The following is a 22,706-nucleotide window of genomic DNA, read 5'->3' as shown; positions in this document are numbered from 1 at the left end:
CTGCTCGGCCATGGAAACCCATTCCATGAAGCTCTCTACGCACTCTTCTTGAGCTAATCTGAAGGCCACACAAAGTTTGGAGGTCTGTAGCTATTGACTCTGCAGAAAGTTGGCGACTTCTGCGCACTATGCGCCTCAGCATGCGCTGACCCCGCTCTGTGATTTTACGTGGGCTACCACTTCATGGCTGAGTTGCTGTTGTTCCCAATTGCTTCCACTTTGTTATAATACCACTAACAGTTGACCGTGGGATATTTATTAGAGAGGAAATTTTACTAATGGACGTATTGCACAGGTGGCAACCTATCACGGTAACACACTTGAATTCACTGAGCTCCTGAGAGCGACCCATTCTTTCACAAATGTTTGAAGAAGCGTCTGCATGCCTAGTGCTTGATTTTATACACCTGTGGCCATGGGAGTGATTGGAACATCTGAATTCAATGATTTGCAGGGGTGTTCCAATACTTTTGGCAATATAGTGTACTTCAAGTGAAATTAAAGAACAAACTGGTGTGACATTATTTCAAACATAATCAGGCCAAAGTGAAGTTCGTTTTGAGTTTGTTTCAGGAGTTCGAAACAGCTTGCCAAAGCAAACTTTCCGGAAAAGTTTGTTCCGGCTGGCAAACACCTTCAATCTACCATTGGTCCACAGTGATTACATAATAGGTAGATGTGGCTCTGCGGCTCCACCTTCTACGATGTGGAAATCTTCTCCAGTACATAAGGGATGTTCGCTAACTGTATACCGCTGCCCTTTTTTTAAAAGTGAAGAACAAAAAAGAATTTCGCCATTAGCATGTTTCCATCCATTATGTCTTTTCTTGTATTTACATTTTGTTGGCCTTTATTAAATTGCACTTCATGAGTTTTCAGCTTTTCTGAAGCCTACAGTGACGTCATAGTACGACGCTCGCCGTCGCGCAGTGGTTGGCGGGTATGCCGATGCGGCGGTGGCAGGTGAACATCTTGCGCAGTTCTGCGCGGAAACGGTCGTGCAGCCACGCATACAGGAATGGGTTACAGCAGGACGAGCTCATGGCGCACAGATGACACAACAACTGGATCAACAGGAAATGCCGCTTGTTGATGAGGTTGATGTCGATGTCGCGCAGCACATTGAACACGTGGATGGGCAGCCAGCAGATGGCGAACGCCGCCACCACAAGAGACACCAGCCTGAAGATCTTACGCTTGCGTGCCCGCTGGGCCTCGGCCTGGTCCCGCGTACGGTGTCCGGGGGCCACGCAGTTGCGGAGTTTGACGGAGATGCAGAAGTAAGAGACGCAGACTGCAGATAAAGGGAGGATGTAGGTCAGTAGTAATGTGCTGTAGGCGTACACCAGCCGCTGGGTCTCCTGGCCCAACCAGAACTCCTCACAGATGGTCTGACCCTCTTCTCTGAACTCCACGTGATACGTGTGGGCTACAGCGGGAGCGACTAGCACACACGACAGCAGCCAGATCCCAGACAGCACGTAACCACAAGCCGCCATTGAGATTCGCTTCTTCAAAGGGTGAACTGTAGCGTAGTACCTGTTACAACACAGAGATATATTATATCTTATTATATTACATTACATCATATATCATACCATATTATATTACAACCCCAAATCAGAAAAAGTTGGGACAGTATGGAAAACGCAAATAAAAAAAAGAAGTGATTTCTAAATTTACTTTGACTTGTATTTCATTGCAGACAATATGAACAAAAAATATTTCATTTTTTGTCTGGTCAACTTCACGTCATTTGTAAATATGCATCCTTTCCTGTCATTCAGACCTGCAACACATTTCAAAAGAAGTTGGGACAGGAGCAATTTAGGGCTAGTAATGAGGTAAAATGGTTAAATAATGATGTGATTTGAAACAGGTGATGTCAACAGGTGATTGTAATTATGATTTGGTACAAAAGCAGCATCCAAGAAAGGTCTAATCCTTTAGGAGCAAAGATGGGCAGAGGATCGCCAGTTTGCCAACAAATACGTGAGAAAATTATTGAAATGTTTAAAAACAATGTTCCTCAAAGAAAGATAGGAAGAGATTTGGATATTTCACATTCAACACTGCATAACATAATTAAAAGATTCAAGGAATCTGGAGGAATTTCAGTGCGTAAAGGACAAGGGCGCAAGCCTAAGCTGAACAACCGTGATCTCCGATCCCTCAGGCGGCACTGCATCAAGAATCGTCATTCATCTATAAGCGATATCACCACATGGGCTCAGGACTACTTTGGCAAACCTTTGTCAAGTACCACAATACGTAGTTACATCCACAAATGCCAGTTAAAACTGTACTGTGCCAAAAGGAAGCCCTATGTGAACAGTGTCCAGAAGCGCCGTCGACTTCTCTGGGCTCGGAGGATGGACCATCACGGAGGATGGACCATCACACAGTGGAAACGTGTACTGTGGTCAGATGAATCAGTATTTCAGGTATTTTTTGGGAGGAATGGACGCCATGTGCTCCGGACCAAAGAAGAAAAGGATCACCCAGACTGTTACCGGCAACAAGTCCAAAAGCCAGGGTCTGTCATGGTATGGGGTTGTGTCAGTGCCCTTGGCAAAGGTAACTTGCACTTGCACAACAAAGACCCCGTACTGTTGCCCACCTTAAGACTTGTTTGCAGGAAGAATGGGACAAAATTACACCTGAAACACTTCATCACTTGGTGTCTTCAGTCCCTAAAGGTATTTTAAGTGTTGTGAAAAGGCATGGCAACATTACAAAGTGGTAAATGCTTTACTGTCCCATCTTTTTTTGAAATTTGTTGCAGGTCTGAATGACAGGAAAGGATGCATATTTACAAATTACATGAAGTTGACCAGACAAAACATGAAATAGTTTGTGTTCATATTGTCTGCAATGAAATACAAGTCAAAGTAAGTTTAGAAATCACTTCTTTTTTTTGCGTTTTCCATACTGTCCCAACTTTTTCTGATTTGGGGTTGTATAATCGCATCCAAAATTACAATTAGTTTTTACACAAAATGTGGGTGGGTCCTCCTCCATAATTTGTACTGGAGAAGATGACATTTACATTAAGTGCAAATAGAAATAAAGTGTCTAACGTGTGTTTAATAATAAAGTGTCTATCGGTTAAAGGTAGGAGAACAGTAAAAGTGAGTGGGTCCAATATCATTGGTCTTAAAAAGTACAAACAAACTATGGTTCCGACGCCCATGCGTTAACAAAATATGTGTGTGTACTGTGTATAAGTATGTACAGTACACAAGAAAAAGTATGTGAACCGCTTGCAGAATCGGTGAAAAAAATGTTTACATATAGTCCACAAGACAAAAAAAAATAGCTGAAATTATTAAAATGACCTGTTCAAAAGTTTATGAACCATTAATTCTCGATTCTGTGTGTCGTTCCCTGGATGATCCACTGTTGTTTTTTTGTTTTGTGATGGTTGTGGACAATTGAGGGGTAACTATTAAAAAAGGTTGAAACATTCACTGAGGCTCCAGAAGGAAACACGATGCATTATGAGCTGGGGGTGAAAACGTTTGAGCAGGATGAACATGTCCAAATATTTCTTATTTTGTTTAAATATCTTTTTTTTTTTTTGTACTGCCCTTCGGGAAGCAACAGAAAATACTTACATGTTTCCTGGAAGATAAATTAAGTAAAATTTACCTTGATCTTCAAATTCAATACGTTTTCACCCGCCGGCTCTTAATGCATCGTGTTTCCTTCTGGAGCATCAGTGAATGTTTCAACCTTTTTTAATAGCTGTGTTTGAGTCCCTCAATTGTCCTCAGTGTGAAAAGATAGATCTCAAAATCACACAGTCACTGAGGGAGAGGGTTCAAATATTCAAAAGATGCTGGAAATCTGAAGAATGTGCAGGACATGGAGGATTTTTCTGAAGAACATTGGGCAGTTTAACTGCTCAGGACAAACAAGGGACTCAAGAGCAACCATCACAAAACAAAAAAACAGCCGTGGGTCATCCAGGGAACGACACACAGTATTGAGAATCAATGGTTCATAAACTCTTGAACGGGGATATTTTAATAAATTCTGCTTTTTTTTTGTCTTGTGGACTATATGTAAAAATATTTGATGTATACTATCTTATTCAGGACAGCACTAAATATTTTGTATGATCTCTTTTATTTAGTTTAAATTTATTTAGATTCTGCAAGCGGTTCACATATTTTTATTGAAACTGTATATATAAATAGGCATGCATGTATATCATATTTTTAAAATATATTTATATATAATACACATTTCTTAAATATATACATGATTGAGTGTGTGTTTATATATACATAATTATACACAGTACACACACATATATTATGTAAAACACAAACTTTGAATCGATTTGACAGCACTAATTATATTATATTATTATTATTTATCATTTTAATTATTATAATTTCACTATTTGCTTTCAAATATTACCCCACCCCCCCCCCCAAAAAAAAATGTAAAAGTAAAGTGAAACAACTTTTGTAAATGAAGTAAATGAAGCCTATTTTTAGATTTTTTTTGTACCATTAATCACTTTTACACTCAAATTCTTTGTAATGATCCAATCTCTAGGATGCCGTTCCACTCCTAGCCTGCAGGGGGTGCCCTCCTTAAGCGTCCATGTTATGCTCCCTCCAGGTCTCCAGATGGCACTTTAACCCCATGCTCAGTGCTCTCCACTCCTGCAGATGGTGCCAGTGTGTTTAATGGTTACTCAGAACTCTCCTCATTAGCCCTGATTCCCTTCACCTGTGTCTTGCCCTTTATAAGTGTGCTTGTTCCTTGCCATTATGTTCAGTCTTGAACCTATGTTCTCCTGTCTCCAGATCTCAAGATAAGTTTTGTGCCTTTATTGTACGTTTTTTGACCCTTGTGTCTATTTTTGTTTCTCTGTTTTATGGAAGCTCTGCTCTCCTAGTTCATTTGTACTTTGTGCTTTGGTTTCTCAAGTAAAGACTATTTTTATTTTTTGGAAGACTCAAGTCTCTTGACTCTTTACTCTTCTGCTCTTGGGTTCCATTGTCTGGGAGTTAGCTCAGTGGAGAACACACCACACTTAGAACACCAGAGACCCGGGTTCAAGTCCAGCCAAGGGCGACATCCTTACAGCAAGACTGAAACCATGGAAGGGAGCCCAGCAGAAGGACCTTCACCACCCTCTAATGTGGACCGTATTTTGGCAGCCCTCTCAGATCAAGCAACAACCATACAGCGACATGACCAGGCGCTGTCAGAGATTCTCCAGATTTTGAGTCTCCAGTCTCAAGCCGCTTCATCCCAAGAACTTCAGTCACCCCCTGGTCCTCCAGACAGATCCATGTTCCCACTCCCATCAGAGCCCAAGTTACCAGCACCAGAGAGGTTCGATGGCAGTCCCGAGAGATGCAGAGGGTTTATTACCCAGTGTACCCTGGCCTTCCAGCTTCAACCCAGCAGCTTTCCTACAGAGAATAGTAAGGTGGCCTACATTATTACACTCCTAACGGGTAAAGCTTTGGACTGGGCCTCTGCTTTGTGGGACCAGAGTTCTCCAGTAACAACTAACTGCCATACATTCATTTCTGAGATGAAAAGAGTTTTTCACCATCCAGCCAGCAGGGGGGATGTTGATCACCGCCTGCTACACCTCTCTCAAGGTACTCGAAGTGCAGCAGAGTTCGCTATAGAGTTTCGCACTCTTGCCACAGAGAGTGGGTGGGATCAACGGGCCTTGAGGGCTACCTTTCACCATGCTTTGTCTCCTGATATCAAGGATGAGTTAGCCTTCCGAGACACTGCGCCTGACCTCGAGTCCCTCATTGACGTGGCTATCCGGGTAGATCATCGGCTCAGGGAACGCCAGCAGGAGCGACAACAGGAGACTAGATTTTTCGAGTCAGCCAGCGCTGTTAAGCTGCCTTCATCTCCTAGTGCCCCCGAGGAGCCCATGCAGCTGGGCGGAACCAGAATTTCCCAAACCGAGCGCAACCGACGGATAAGGGAGAAATGCTGTCTCTACTGTGGCAAGCCAGGTCACTTTCGCTTTGCCTGTCCTGAGTTGTCGGGAAAAGCCAACTCTCGCCCAGGAGGAGGGGGGCCAGGGCGAGAATAGAAACATTCCCCTGCTCAGCAACCTCAGGTCTGACAATCCAAGCTACTGTCACCCATGGTAACCAACATCACCAAGTATGTGCCTTTGTTGACTCTGGGGCTGCTGGGAGTTTTATGGACTATGAGATGGCTAAGAGACTCACTATCCAGCCAGCGACTCTCCAGAAACCCCTTAACATCACAGCAGTGGATGGCAGTCCTCTGGGTTCAGGAGAAGTTAATCAATGTACTCCACCTCTCCAGCTACAGGTGGGCCAACATCAGGAATGGATACAGTTCTTCCTGATTCATTCTCCTAAACTTCCTCTAATCCTCGGCTTCCCTTGGCTGACTTTACACAACCCACACATTGACTGGTCCCAAGGGGTCGTTAGGACCTGGGGATCTGACTGCCAAATTTTAGATAATGCCTTCTGCCATTCTTCCAAGTTATTAGAGACATTTTCAGAACCCTCACTAGACATCTCCAGGGGGAGATCTGCATTTATTTCTGAGACACAATCCACAGAAGTCATGGCCGTTCCTGAAATGAAGCCAACTGCTACCAAGTCTCTTGCTCATTATCCTGAGTTATCCCGAGTCCCCCAGGAGTATGCAGACCTCAAGGAAGTCTTCAGTAAGTCCCAAGCTGCTACACTACCACCTCATAGAGCTTATGACTGCACTATTGAATTAGTTCCTGGTACTTGCCCACCACGTGGAAGGCTCTATTCCCTCTCTGGCCCTGAGAGATTAGCCATGGACCAATATCTCAAAGAAGCCTTGGACAGTGGATTCATCCGTCCATCCACCTCACCTGCAGGGGCCGGCTTTTTTTTTGTTGAAAAGAAGGACGGGGGTCTCCGACCCTGCATAGACTATCGGGGTTTAAACCATATAACCATCAAGAACCGATACCCTCTCCCTCTTATGTCCACAGCTTTTGAAATTCTGCAAGGGGCTACCATCTTTACGAAACTTGACCTTCGTAATGCATACCATCTAGTTAGAATCCGTGAGGGGGATGAGTGGAAGACGGCATTCAACACCCCGACAGGCCACTACGAATACCAGGTAATGCCGTTTGGCCTGGTCAATGCACCAGCTGTCTTCCAAGCCTTTATTAATGATGTTCTCAGAGAAATGCTGAATATATTTGTTTTTGTCTATCTGGATGATATTTTGATTTTCTCCCGAAATTACGAAGAGCATGTTCAGCAGGTCAAACAGGTCCTGGCCCAGCTACTGAAACATAAGCTTTATGTAAAGTTGGAAAAGAGTGAATTTCATGTTCCAGAAGTTTCCTTCCTCGGCTTCACAGTATCAAAAGGCAGCCTTCAGATGGATCCAGGCAAGATTCAAGCAGTTTTGGATTGGCCACAACCAACTTCAGTGAAGCAGGTACAGCGCTTTCTGGGCTTTTCCAATTTTTATAGAAGATTCATTAGAAACTTCAGTTCTGTTGCCGAGCCTCTTTCCGCATTGACCAGGAATTCAACTAGGCCATTTATGTGGACCAGCAGAGCAGATCATGCCTTCAACAGACTAAAACAGCTCTTTACATCTGCCCCAATCTTAACCCTCCCTGATCCAGAGCTACCTTTTGTGTTGGAGGTGGACGCCTCTGACGTAGGAGTAGGTGCTGTCTTGTCACAGAGAAGTAAGTGCGATAACAAGCTTCACCCGTGCGCTTTCTTCTCTCGTCAGCTTACCTCAACACAGAGGAATTATGATATTGGGAACCGGGAGCTGCTGGCTGTCAAGATGGCTTTAGAGGAGTGGAGGCACTGGCTGGAGGGGGCCAAACAGCCATTCCTCATCTGGACGGACCATAAAAATCTCACTTACATCCAGCAGGCAAAGAGATTGAATGCCCGACAAGCCCGATGGGCCCTCTTTTTTAATCGGTTTAACTTTACTCTCTCCTATCGCCCAGGTTCTAAGAATCTCAAGCCAGACGCACTCTCAAGGCAGTTTGAACCACCAGAAGTGGAGTGTTGTCCAGAACCCATTCTCCCCACTTCCAGAGTGGTAGCTCCCATTCAATGGGATATTGAAACGGCAGTCAAGAGGGCTCAACGGCAGCAGCCAGGTCCAGGTAATGGCCCTCCAGGGTGTCTCTTTGTTCCTAACCTTCTACGTTCTAAGGTTTTGCAGTGGGCTCATGCTTCCCTCCCTTCTGGACACCCTGGGATCACAAAGACATGCAAGCACATCCAGAGGAAGTTCTGGTGGCCTAGATTGCAGAGGGACGTCCGGGCTTTTGTTGCCGCTTGCTCCATCTGTGCTCAGAACAAGGAGCCAAGGACCCACCCTCATGGCCTGCTGCGCCCTCTGCCCATTCCAAGACGCCCATGGTCCCACATTTCCTTGGACTTCATTACAGGCTTGCCACAGTCTCAAGGAAACACGGTAATCCTTGTAGTGGTAGACAGATTTTCTAAGACTTGTCACCTCCTACCTTTGTCCAAGCTCCCCACAGCTAGCCAAACTGCGGAACTATTGATGAAGCATGTGTTCAGAATCCACGGCTTTCCCCAGGATATGGTTTCTGATCGGGGACCGCAGTTTACTTCCCGGTTCTGGAAGGCGTTTGGTCGACTCATCGGATCTTCCATCAGCCTGTCCTCTGGCTTCCACCCCCAGTCAAATGGCCAAACTGAGAGGGTAAATCAAGAAATTGAAAAGACACTGAGGTGCCTGGTTGCAGACAACCAATCCACATGGAGCTCCCATTTAATATGGGCTGAATTTGCACATAATACCCTTTACCATTCCTCACTAGGTATGTCCCCTTTTGAGTGTCAGTATGGTTTCCCTCCCCCTCTATTTCCCGGACAGGAGCCAGAGGATGATGTTCCAGCTGCCACACAGCTTTTCCGCCGGTGCCGGCGTTCCTGGCAAAGAGCACGCGTTGCCTTATTGAGGGCTGCCCGACAACAGCGGAGGCAGGCAAACCGACACCGAAGGGTAGGACCCTCGCTTCGCCTGGGACAAAGGGTATGGCTCTCAACCAGAGACCTTCCATTGCGGGTGGAGTCCCGCAAGCTAGCCCCACGATACATTGGCCCTTTCAAAATCCTTAAGAAGATTAACCCAGTTTCCTATCGACTTCTTCTGCCCAGGTCCATGAAGATTCATCCCACTTTTCATGTTTCCCGTTTAAAACCCGTTGTTTGTTCTACTCTGTCTCCAGCTAAGAAACCCGCCCCAGCACCTCGCATCATTGATGGCCAGCCAGCTTACACGGTCCGCAGGCTGATGGATTCTCGCATGGTTCGTGGGAAAGTTCAATATCTGGTGGATTGGGAGGGCTTTGGCCCAGAGGAGCGGTCCTGGATTCCTGCTCGAGATATTTTAGACCCGACTCTCATCTCAGAGTTTCGCCAAGCCAAAGGGAAACGTTAGAAGAACGTCAGGTGCCGTTCCTAGGGAAGGGGCTCCTGTAATGATCCAATCTCTAGGATGCCGTTCCACTCCTAGCCTGCAGGGGGTGCCCTCCTTAAGCGTCCATGTTATGCTCCCTCCAGGTCTCCAGATGGCACTTTAACCCCATGCTCAGTGCTCTCCACTCCTGCAGATGGTGCCAGTGTGTTTAATGGTTACTCAGAACTCTCCTCATTAGCCCTGATTCCCTTCACCTGTGTCTTGCCCTTTATAAGTGTGCTTGTTCCTTGCCATTATGTTCAGTCTTGAACCTATGTTCTCCTGTCTCCAGATCTCAAGATAAGTTTTGTGCCTTTATTGTACATTTTTTGACCCTTGTGTCTATTTTTGTTTCTCTGTTTTATGGAAGCTCTGCTCTCCTAGTTCATTTGTACTTTGTGCTTTGGTTTCTCAAGTAAAGACTATTTTTATTTTTTGGAAGACTCAAGTCTCTTGACTCTTTACTCTTCTGCTCTTGGGTTCCATTGTCTGGGAGTTAGCTCAGTGGAGAACACACCACACTTAGAACACCAGAGACCCGGGTTCAAGTCCAGCCAAGGGCGACATCCTTACATTCTTATTACTGTAATTTAGCTAGACGTTTTACAATTTTTTTTAAATACCCGTTAATCTCATTAATAGAATAATGTATACATAATTATCATTATTTACTCATAATTTATATTATTATTTTAAATCTCAATAGAATCAATTTAGTTATTTTTACAACAGTAAAACAACAGTGTTTTTTTATTATTTTTCTTTCAGATATTAGCCCAAATTCTAATCAAATTATATATATATATATATATATATATTAACCCTCAAATACTAGTAATTAATTTGGACATATTACATTTACAATGAATATACTTACATTTTTGCTATAGTAAAGAAGCAGTAATACGTTGTTTTTTTAATAATTTAAAATCAACATAATTACTTCACTACAACATTTAAAAATGATAGATTATAGTAAAAAATATATTTAGAATTATGGTAATGATAAAATGTGAAATACTGTCACAAAGATCTTAAAATAGGCTTCATTTTTTTCAACAATAAAATTAAATTACTTCTTTGTGCATGTATTTATGGGGTGAAATATTCTTGACAGATTTTGTGAGTTAAGAAAGCAAGAAACAAATCAATTTTGTCAACAAACATCAAAGCGGTAGTGGCGAAACAGCATGGATAGTGATCCTCCTCTCAAACTGCAGTCTTCACTTTAGAGACCATTAATGATCTCCAAAGACACAAAACCCTTTTCAAAAACATCATTTCATCCTTTCATCTCAAGTGATCTGACCCACTCTAACCCCACTTAGCTTTGATATCTACGTCACGTAACCGCCTGAGCCATTAGAGAGATCATTAGAGGGTCAGATGGCTGCACTCACCTGTCGACGGCAATGGCTGTGAGAGTGAAAACGGACACGTATACAGTGACCGGCTGGATCAGGAACACCAGGTAGCACATGAAGCGCCCGAACGTCCACCCGTGAGGGCTAAAGGCGTAGGCCAGCGTGAAGGGGACGCAGGTCACGCACATCAACATGTCCGAGAAGGCCAGGTTACCGATGAAGAAGTTGGTGACGTTGTGCATCTTCCTCGTGCGGCAGATGACGTAGATCAGAAGGTAGTTGCCAAAGACGCCCACCAGCAGCACAAGAACGTAACAGGGGATGATGAGCGGCTTGAAGGTCTGCAGCAGGGCTACGTCTGCGAAGCTAAAGTTGTGAGGGGCCGTGGCGTTTTGGACCACCATCACCTCGTACACGTGGCTTCCAGGAGGCTCTTCTCCACCTTGCCAACCAGAGCCCTCCATCCTTCAGTCAAAACACTTCTGTCTCCACCTGCTGGACGAAAACACAAAGGCTTTTCAAAGGTCTCACTCATAGACTGTAAAAAAAAAGGACGTAGTGTCCGTGACGTCACCCATAGGATTCTGAAGAGCAATTTTGAAGAGTAAAGTAGGGTCGAGCTGGCCGTTGCCATCTTGGCAGCGCGTCACTCCCGGATAGACTTGGTCGGCGTCGTGTCACAGTTTGGGGCAAACAGTCCATTCCCCCACAATGTAAATGCATGGGTTTAACCCAGTATAGCCTGTGTAGAATCACTTTTGCCGCTCGACAGAGCAAGATATATAGAAAAACTGAGCCATATTGGGTCCGATTGTCCGTACAGTATCTCTGACTGGGTGATTTATGAAGTAGTCTAGCTATTATATTGTGTAATATTTCTGGGAGCCGCTGCATTTTGACGAGAAAATGTACTAGTGTCGTACCAATAATGTGACTATCAGCTTGAAGCACAAGCATGAGCCCAGCCCTTCCAATCACAAAATAAAGAAGACTTTTGAATGTTTTTTACATTAATAATCTCACGCATTATGTGGCTATGATCGCTCATCGTGAAAAACTGCTTTAACGAGTCGCGTATGTGACAAGTATGAGACAAGTATGACTTTATTGGCGTTTTGTTCAACAAACTTTTGCCATTGCAATTAATGAAATCTCTTTATTTTAATCTTTACAATAATACATCATCATGTAGTGCAAATGTTTAATTGTAATGGACGTATTGCACACGCTTTCGGACGGCTCCGTCTGTTTATTTAGCAGTATAAAACTTCAGATCAGGGTTTTTTAACTTACTAGAGGTGCAGAACGTCACATGGCAACTTTTTGAGACTGCATCAAGCAAAAATAAATTGTAATCATTACAAAGAGTAAAGATAGAGCGTCTAACAAGGTCTACGTGTATTCATTCTAATGGCTTGTTTTCTCCCACGGCATATGGCGGATATGACGTTTTGTGGGCATTCCCTAGACTGGGTAAACCAAGCCTGATCTGCCGGCGATTTGATTTTGCCCTGCAACTCAGTCTGGAAACCTGTAAATGCATTTCTACTGCTTCTGTTACACTTTTGCGGGAACCAATCACAGAGTGGCTTATCCACCTGGCGCTATTGGCGGGTTTAACACGATGAAGGATAGAGAAGCCATGGGTCATTGCCCGTTGATCACGGCTCTTGTGGGCTGATTGGTTGAAGGACTATCCAATTGCAGACAGAGTCATTTAATTTATGCTTGTTTATCACACCTCTTGTGCAGTAGAAAATACAGAGCAGACTCCCCAGACCAATGTTCCATCTTAAATTAAACTTGGTCTGGTGATAGCCAGACAAGGCGTTCCCAGTAATGCCGACCAAGTCTATAACAAAAAATGGGCAAAAAGGCGGGATGTGGGTGGAGCTGAGGTGACGTGATGACTAACAGACAGCAGACAAATGGCTATCAACCTGTCACTCAGTGGGCACGCCCTTAATTACGCAGAACTTTAATGCTTTATATAATGTAAATGAGTGAGTCATAAAAAAAATTCACCCCCCTCACAGTTGTCATGAAGGACAAAATTAGCCGTATAGACCAAAACCACAATTTGTACCAGGCTGCAAACATGTTCTTTTCTGCTGTAAAGTTGGGCATTTTAACATGGGGCTCAATGAGATTCTGCTCCCTTCTGGAGCCTGTCCCTAGCGGCCAGTCGATGAATTGCAGATTAAGTCACTTCCGCATTGGCTTCAAGAGAAACTGCGGGAGGTTGCCGCTTGGTCTCACTCAGTCTTGAATATTTTGTTAAATGAGTAGAAGACATCTTAGAGTTATTTAGAGATATTATGTTCCCGGAAGTCTGCTTGACCAATTACCAAAGAAGCATGTTAAAATTATTCAGGAAAATACGATTTTCTTATCAAAATGATAAATTGCTATGTTGCAAAAATGAGTTAACCCTCCTGAAAGTTACTAAATACAATTTTTTTTTCTGGTGTAAGTTTAAGGCATTTTTTGATCAACAGGTAAGTATGTTGAATCAAAACATTTAAAGAGAAGTCCTTTCTTGACCATTAAAAGTGTTATATAGCCCACTGAATCATTCTCAGACTTATGCTGACAACAATTGAACCACTTGTGAGATAACTGTCTGTTATTTCTTAGCACAAAAGAAGACAGTGGTACAAGAGGATTACCAAATCATTGTTTAAGGTGTGACAATATAGCAAAAGTAACAGAAATGCAAAAACAATGGACTTGTGGCAAGGCCACTGAAATAATCAGGCCTTCATTGTAAGCTTTCATTTAGTGATGAGTGATTTTTTTTGTTTTGTTTTTTGCAAGGCAAATAGTAAGAGAAATTCCAAGCGAGTGTCACAGAGCCAGCAAAAGCTATGAAAATGCATGTTGTTTTTTATTTAGTGCTGTCCTGAATAAGATATTTTACTTTTTTTTTGTTTTGCATCTAGTCCACAAGACAACAAATAGCTGAATTTATTAAAATAACCCCTTTCAAGAGTTTATGAACCATTGATTCTCAATACTGTGTGTCGTTCCCTGTATGATCTTTGGCTGTTTTTGTTTTGTTTTGTGATGGTTGCTCTTGAGTCCCTTGTTTGTCCTGAGCAGTTAAACTGCCCAATGTTCTTCAGAAAAATCCTCCATGTCCTGCACATTCTTCAGTTTTCCAGCATCTTTTGAATATTTGAACCCTCTCCCTCAGTGACTGTGATTTTGTGATCCATCTTTTCACACTGAGGACAACTGAGGGACGCAAACACAACTATTAAAAAAGGTTGAAACATTCACTGATGCTCCAGAAGGAAACACGATGCATTAAGAGCCGGGGGGTGAAAACGTATTGAATTTGAAGATCAAGGTAAATTGTACTCAATTTGTTTTCTGGGAAACATGCAAGTATCTTCTGTTGCTTCTGAAGGGCAGTACTAAATGAAAAAAAAAAAGATATTTAAACAAAATAAGAAACATTTGGACATCATCCTGCTCAAACGTTTTCACCCCGAGCTCATTATGCATCGTGTTTCCTTCTGGAGCATCAGTGAATGTTTCAAGTTGAGTTTGAGTCCCTCAATTGTCCTCAGTGTGAAAAGATGGATCTCAAAATCATAGAGTCACTGCTAGAGAGGGTTCAAATCAAGCCTGCAGCACTCCTCTCAGAAACTGAAACCTACACGTCTCAATCGCCCCCAGGTGGTTGGTCCCAGTATAGCTCATAAACCCCACCCTTCCATGTATTACAATGGACGTGAGACAAACTAAACAATTAAACACTTCAAATAATTGTTTTTTATCACGATGATTTCATTTCGAATGTTCGTTTTTTAACAGCTGTGACAGCTGAGATTGACGGCATGAAGTTGTCACTAAGGCACTAACAGACTTTTTTTGGGAGGAGATTGGAGCTTTAGCCAACCCTCTACAATGTGAGTAAAACACTCGCATATGCGAGTAAATCGTCACTCTAGGCGATTAAATACTATCTATCATTAGCCATAGGCTGATAAATTCTCAGATTTTACTCGACAGTGTGTGTGTGATGCTAAGAATAAGTTTAGCATAAATATATTTTCACTCGCTGAACACTCTGAATGAGCGCTTGAGAGTTTCGCTCTCGTCAAGCGATCTATTCGATTTCAAATCAGCTCATCTGAGAGAGAGAGAGAGCACGCGAGAGTCTTACATACCACGCAAAATCGACGCGCTACATGTTAACAATATTCTTTTAAGAACAAGCATAAGATATTTTTCCGGTAGTGGGCGAAACTAATCAGTCCTTCCAGAAAAATGCGGCTTTTTTTTGTGATTGTTGCGGGCAAAAATCCTTGATTATGCGGCACGTTTTCTTAAAAAATGCGATGGAAAATGCGGGATATTTATGCAATTTTATGCAATGAAATTGCGGGAACTTGCAAAATCTGCGGTTTGATGAAAAAGAGAAAAAAAGCACTACATCACAGAAAGTGCTGGGAATATTTAAGTTCTCATCTTGTTTTATTGAAGACCTTAATAAACACATGGCTCAAATTTACAAAACATTGAGTCAAACAAGTTCTGTAGCTTTACAAAAGGAATATGCTACAACTTCTAAAAAAATGAATAAATAACTTCCTGTTTTACAGAGGTAGCTATACAAAACAGACATTTGAGTGCTTCCAATGCACAAAGTGCAATCTCTTAAAGGGTTAGCTCACCCAAAAATGAAAATTCTGTCATGAATGACTTCCCCTCATGTCGTTGGACACCCGTAAGACCTCCATTCATCTTCGGAACACAAATGAAGATATTTTAGTTGAAATCCGATGGCTCAGAAAGACCCTGTGCACTGCACTTTACACTCTCAAGACCCATAAAAGGCACTAAAGACGTCGTTACAAAGTCCATCTCACTACAGTGGTTCTACAATAACTTTATGAAGCGACGAGAATAGTTTTTGTGCGCAAAAAAAACCTAAATAACGACTTATATAGTGATGACCGATCTCAAAACACAGCATCATGAAGCTTCGAAGCGTTATGAATCAGTGAGTCGATTCAGCTGTTCGAAGCGTTATGAATCAGCAAGTCGATTCATGATTCGGATCGCGTGTCAAACTGCTGAAATACGTGACTTTGCCGATCCAAACCGCTGAATCGACTCACTGATTCATAACGCTTTGAAGCTTCATGATGCTGTGTTTTGAAATCGGTCAACACACCGTGAAACTGCTTTGCGTGTTTTTTTGCTGTTATTTTTGTTGGCAAATGGGAATTTCATATTCATCATGGTTTCACCGATATCTATGGTTTCACCAGAGGGTTTGCAGCTTTTCGATGACGTTCGCGTCGGGTAATAGGGGGAAATGGCGGCTCTTGTGTGAAGTAAACAAAACATTTTAAACTTTCTGCTAATATATATGACTTTTTTGCAACGAAAATGCGGGGATTATGAAATCATGCTAGCCCCACATATTTTGCACGCGGAAATAGGCAATTTACGCAGCGAAAGTGCGGAGTATTTGAAAAAATACGGCCCCTGCATAAATATGCAGACTTTGGCTGATTATGCATTAAATCATGTGATCGCATAATCGAGTTTTTCTGGAGGGACTGACAAATGCTCAAACGGCAATCTCATTGGCTGGCGCTCATCTTTTCCTGTCCCTTTTTTGATTTAAGCAAATCAGTTTGAGCGAATACTGTCAACGTGATTAATATTCATGATCCCAGCAGCTCATCAATCCTTAGTGCATTCTATAGGGTTATTAGTAGTAGAATTAGTAGTATTATTATCATTTAATTATATAATGTAATTACTATTATCATTTTTTTTACAGAAACACCAACAATATCATAAGCACCACCACCAGTCCAAAGTTCAGTTCAATGACAAATATGCATTAATACATGCTTTCCAACAGTTTTAGTTTTAATTACTAAAATTCTATCATTAAACAGTGCTTGATTATCATAATTTCATAACATAGTCTAATGCTTGATTGACTGATGTTAAGCGTGTATGTTCAGATATTTGAAAAGATGTGCCATTTTACAAAGATATTGATAAATTTGGTGGAATTTATATATATATATATATATATAAATCTGCGCAATATGTCATCGCTGACATATTGCGCAGATTTATATATATATATATAAATTCCACCAAATTTATCAATATCTTTGTAAAATGGCACATCTTTTCAAATATCTGAACATACACGCTTAACATCAGTCAATGTGTGCGGCCTCCGAAAGCGGAAGTGAATGAAGTCGCGTCGTCCATATTTTTTTACGGTCTATGGTTGAAATATGCAAAAGATGCTGGAAAGCTGAAGAATGTGAAGAATTTTTCTGAAAAACATTGGGCAGTTTAACTGCGCAGGACAAACAAGAGACTCATGAACAACCATCACAAAACAAAAAAACAGCTGTGGATCATCCAGGAAATGATACACAGCACTGAGAATGAATGGTTCATAAACTTTTGAACGGGTCATTTGAATAATTTCAGCTATTTTTTTGTCTTGTGGACTATATGTAGACATTTTTTATGTAAAATATCTTATTCAGGACAGCACTAAATAAAAAAATAACATGCATTTTGTATGATCTCTCTTATTAAGTTAAAATTATTCACATTTTCACAGATTCTGCAAGTGGTTCACATACTTTTTCTTGCCACTGGGGATGTATGCGTGCTGAAGGTGTGAGAGAGTTGTGCTTTATCAATGCTGTCATGAATTCACACACGATGTGTGATGTAATACAAAAACTTGAAACAGGAGATGCTCCCCTCTCCTCATTCCCTGCGTTGTTGGGTATTTTTTTCAACCTGACAATGACGATATGCATTCTCCCAAGGTGAAACCCCTTCTGTGGACATGTATTTAACCCAGTCTTAACACTCTTAGAGACGAGTTGAGCAACTCTTCCCATTAAAGATCAGGGCATTTAAGCAGGTCATCATCCAGAAGTTCAACAGGACAGATGTGACCATTTATCATGAACTTGTACTCTCCATGCCAAGAAGCAATCAGAGCAGATACTTAAAATTATGGAGGACATACTAAGTACTAGAATATTATACATTTGTTGAATTAAATCTAGGGTGTACTCATTTCTGCAATCCTTAAACAAAATTGGCTGATTTACTTATTTTACGGATATTAATAATGACATATATTTCTCTGGTTTTATTAAGTATATGTTTAATACATTTCAAATTTTGCCATCTTTCCATGAATTGTATTAGTGATCCTTGAGAAAATATATATTTTGTTTTTGTTCAGAGGGGGTGTACTCATTTATGCTGTGCACTGTATGAATTGAAGTGCGTTAATGTACCTGTATGAAAGCAACTATAGAAAATGAAGGTCGTAAAAGAGCTTTTTACCAGCATCCCAGCATTTTAAAACACAACACTGTACCTGCAGTGATGTATTTTTCCAAAGATCTTTTATCTTCCTTCATTTGTACATTATAAAGGGATAATTCACCGAAAAAGGAAAATTCAGACATTAATTACTCCCCCTCACATCGTTCCAGACAGCTATGCAGCGATGGCGCTTCATAAAGTTCATATAACTAATCCATATGAATTGAGAGGTTTAGACCAAATTTTCTGAAAAGACTCGATTACTTTTTATGATGAACAGATTGAATTTAGGCTTTTATTCACATAAACATTCATCAACTTAAAAAACGGAAGCTCAAGCATGTTCGCTTGACGTGCAAGAAGTACCAATGAGGTTCATTCTCGTGTTATGCAGCACGTTTGAGCTTCCGCAAGAACCAATCAGGTTCATTCTCGTGTTACGAAGCACGTTTGAGTTTCCTCAAGAACCAATGAGGTTCATTCTTATGTTACGCAGCACGTTTGAGCGTCTGGAAGAACCAATGAGGTTCATTCTTGTGTTACACAGCACGTTTGAGCTTCCTCAAGAACCAATGAGGTTCATTCTTATGTTACGCAGCACGTTTGAGCCTCTGCAAGAACCAATGAGGTTCATTCTTATGTTACGCAGCACGTTTGAGCCTCTGCAAGAACCAATGAGGTTCATTCTTATGTTACGCAGCACGTTTGAGCGTCTGGAAGAACCAATGAGGTTCATTCTCGTGTAATGCAGCACGTTTAAGTTTCCTCAAGAACCAATGAGGTTCATTCTTATGTTACGCAGCACGTTTGAGCGTCTGGAAGAACAAATGAGGTTCATTTTTATGTTACGCAGCACGTTTGAGCGTCTGGAAGAACCAATGAAGTTCATTTTTATGTTATGCATCACGTTTGAGTTTCCTCAAGAACCAATGAGGTTCATTCTAAGGTTACGCAGCACGTTTGAGCTTCTGGAAGAACCAATGAGGTTCATTCTCGTGTAATGCAGCACGTTTAGGTTTCCTCAAGAACCAATGAGGTTCATTCTTATGTTACGCAGCACGTTTGAGCGTCTGGAAGAACAAATGAGGTTCATTTTTATGTTACGCAGCACGTTTGAGCGTCTGGAAGAACAAATGAGGTTCATTCTTATGTTACGCAGCACGTTTGAGCGTCTGGAAGAACCAATGAGGTTCATTCTCATGTTACGCAGCACGTTTGAGTTTCCTCAAGAACCAATGAGGTTCATTCTAAGGTTACGCAGCACGTTTGAGCTTCTGGAAGAACCAATGAAGTTCATTTTTATGTTACGCATCACGTTTGAGCATCTGTAAGAACCAATGAGGTTCATTCTCGTGTTACGCAGCACGTTTGAGTTTCCTCAAGAACCAATGAGGTTCATTCTTATGTTACGCAGCACGTTTGAGCTTCTGGAAGAACCAATGAAGTTCATTTTTATGTTACGCATCACGTTTGAGCGTCTGCAAGAACCAATGAGGTTAATTCTCGTGTTACGCAGCACGTTTGAGCGTCTGGAAGAACCAATGAGGTTCATTTTTGTGTTACGCAGCACGTTTGAGCTTCCTCAAGAACCAATGAGGTTCATTCTTATGTTACGCAGCACGTTTGAGCTTCTGGAAGAACCAATGAAGTTCATTTTTATGTTACGCATCACGTTTGAGCGTCTGCAAGAACCAATGAGGTTAATTCTCGTGTTACGCAGCACGTTTGAGCTTCTGGAAGAACCAATGAAGTTCATTTTTATGTTACGCATCACGTTTGAGCGTCTGCAAGAACCAATGAGGTTCATTCTTGTGTTACGCATCACGTTTGAGTTTCCTCAAGAACCAATGAGGTTCATTCTCGTGTTACGCAGCACGTTTGAGTTTCCTCAAGAACCAATGAGGTTCATTCTTATGTTACGCAGCACGTTTGAGCTTCTGGAAGAACCAATGAAGTTCATTTTTATGTTACGCATCACGTTTGAGCTTCTGGAAGAACCAATGAGGTTCATTGTTATGTTACACATCACGTTTGAGCGTCTGCAAGGACCAATGTGGTTCATTCTTATGTTACGCATCACGTTTGAGCTTCTGGAAGAACCAATGAAGTTCATTTTTATGTTACGCATCACTTTTGAGCGTCTGCAAGAACCAATGAGGTTCATTCTCATGTTACGCAGCACGTTTGAGTTTCCTCAAGAACCAATGAGGTTCATTCTTATGTTACGCAGCACGTTTGAGCTTCTGGAAGAACCAATGAAGTTCATTTTTATGTTACGCATCACGTTTGAGCGTCTGCAAGAACCAATGAGGTTCATTCTTGTGTTACGCATCACGTTTGAGCTTCCGCAAGAACCAATGAGGTTCATTCTCGTGTTACGCAGCACGTTTGAGTTTCCTCAAGAACCAATGAGGTTCATTCTTATGTTACGCATCACGTTTGAGCTTCCGCTAGAACCAATGAGGTTCACTCGTGTCACACATCACGTTTGAGCGTCTGCAAGAACCAATGAGTTTCATTCATGTGTTACGCATCACGTTTGAGCTTCCGCAAGAACCAATGAGGTTCATTCTTGTGTTACGCATCACGTTTGAGCGTCTGCAGGAACCAATGAGGTTCATTCTTGTGTTACGCATCACGTTTGAGCTTCAGCAAGAACCAATGAGGTTCATTCTTGTGTTACGCAGCACTTTTGAGCTTTAGCAAGAACCAATGAGGTTCATTCTTGTGTTACGCAGCACTTTTGAGCTTCAGCAAGAACCAATGAGGTTTGTTCTCACGCGTCAAGAAGATTCAGTTGAGCTTCTGTTTAAGTTCGCTGATCAATGTTCATATGTGAATAAAAGCCTAAATCAAATCTGTTCATAATATAAAGTGATCGTGTCTCTTCAGATAATTTTGGACTAAACCGCTCAATGTATATATATTAGTTTTACGATCTCAGTGTCAAAGTGGTAGTTGCGTAGCTGTCTATGAAGGGACAGAAAGCGCTCCGATCTAATCAAAAAGATCTTAATTTGTGTTCCAAAAATGAACAAAAGTCTTACAGGTTGATGAGGGTGAATAATAAATTATGACAGAATTTTCATTTTTGGGTGAACTATCCCTTTAATGTCCGTTCACTGTCAGACAAACAAGAATGATGAATGTCAAAGCTTAGCAGGTAAACGCTGCTTATATTCATATCATCTGTGTAAATGCAAATATTAATTAAACTCAAATGCCAGTCATTTTTGGCACAAGCTTCTCTGTTCTTGTTCAGTTTTGCAGTTATATAAAATTCCCACTTTCAAACATCCATGGTGTATATGGGAAGAATGATGAGATATGTCTATGAAGTTACACTATTGATTGGTAGTTTTAAAATTAATTTTACTATTCTATCATTCATTTTCATGCAGGTTTTATGATCATATTAATTGAGAGGTTGCATGAAATATTTATACTTTAAAAAATTCATACATTTGGAATTCATTAGCATCTCTAAAGACCTTCTGAATCACCAGAATTTCATCATATTCATCAGGGCAGCATCTTATCGCATCCTGTAATGGGGACAGTAGATAAAAGGCTACTTGCATAAATAACGACTGTACATGAAAATAAAGGTCATGCCATATAGATCTATAAGGAATAGACCTGAAAAGGAATCAGTACCAGACAGGGTGATTATGTTATTTATGGAAATCTGCAATACCATAATTCTCTTACTGTCCGTGTTAAATACCTTATAATAATGCTGATAATGGAACTTTCTTCACTAGTCAGAAATAAAGCCTTCTGTTCTCGGTTACATCCATAGAGGATATTTTATTTATTTTTACATTTAATAATTTTAGCGCTTAGCGTATTAACAACACACACAAACTGCAAAATGTAGATTTGATGGTCAAATTATTTTATTTATTTATTAATTAATTAATCAATAAATCAATCAATAATAGAGGTATCACAACTACATATCTATTGTTAAGTTTTGCATGGTTGTTTTTTTTATTATGTTTGTTATGTCATGGCTAAACTAAAAAGATATTTTCGTGTCCACATGCTTGAAACGAACATGCAGAGATCCTTTTTGACTCAAAACCTTAGCTATTGGATAGCACTTGTGACAACTAGCCCCGGAATCTTCTAAATGCATATATGCATACTATAAATATTGCATCCTTTGACTAAAATGTAGAAATAAGAAAATTCGATGTAGAGCAAAATTAGCAGAAGCCTATATCAACAAGCCAGGATATTGGCTTTAGAATAATAACAAAATAATACATTACCTACAAGATATTCCTGTTTCTGTGTGTGTAAATGCACCTTTTCTCCTGTGCGGTTCGCTGAGTGTCTCCCAACGGCTCGCCGGTGCGCATCTGACGCGCAGCGCTTCGGCTCCGAGAAACAAACCACATAAATCAGCGAGAGACGGAATGTGCTGCAGGAAACAAGTGGTTCACAACTGTCACTCGTTCACTCATGCAAACTGAAGTCCAACTTCTGTCACCCTGT

At 41.4% G+C, this 22,706-nt stretch overlaps 1 protein-coding gene across 1 annotated transcript; it reads right to left on the bottom strand.

The window, feature by feature from the left end:
• Positions 1-902: 902 nt before the first annotated feature.
• Positions 903-11,320, bottom strand: prlhr2b (prolactin releasing hormone receptor 2b; the record flags this gene model as incomplete). The annotated part of the gene is made up of 2 exons (XM_079804217.1): positions 903-1,539; positions 10,893-11,320. 2 exons carry the CDS (start codon positions 11,318-11,320, stop codon positions 903-905), a joined length of 1,065 nt encoding a protein of 354 aa, XP_079660343.1.
• Positions 11,321-22,706: the final 11,386 nt, after the last annotated feature.

This window comes from Gobio gobio, assembly GCF_949357685.1.
Source record: "Gobio gobio genome assembly, chromosome: 22".
In the NCBI taxonomy this organism is placed as follows: Eukaryota; Metazoa; Chordata; class Actinopteri; order Cypriniformes; family Gobionidae; genus Gobio; species Gobio gobio.
This window is presented reverse-complemented; position numbering and strand designations above follow the sequence as displayed.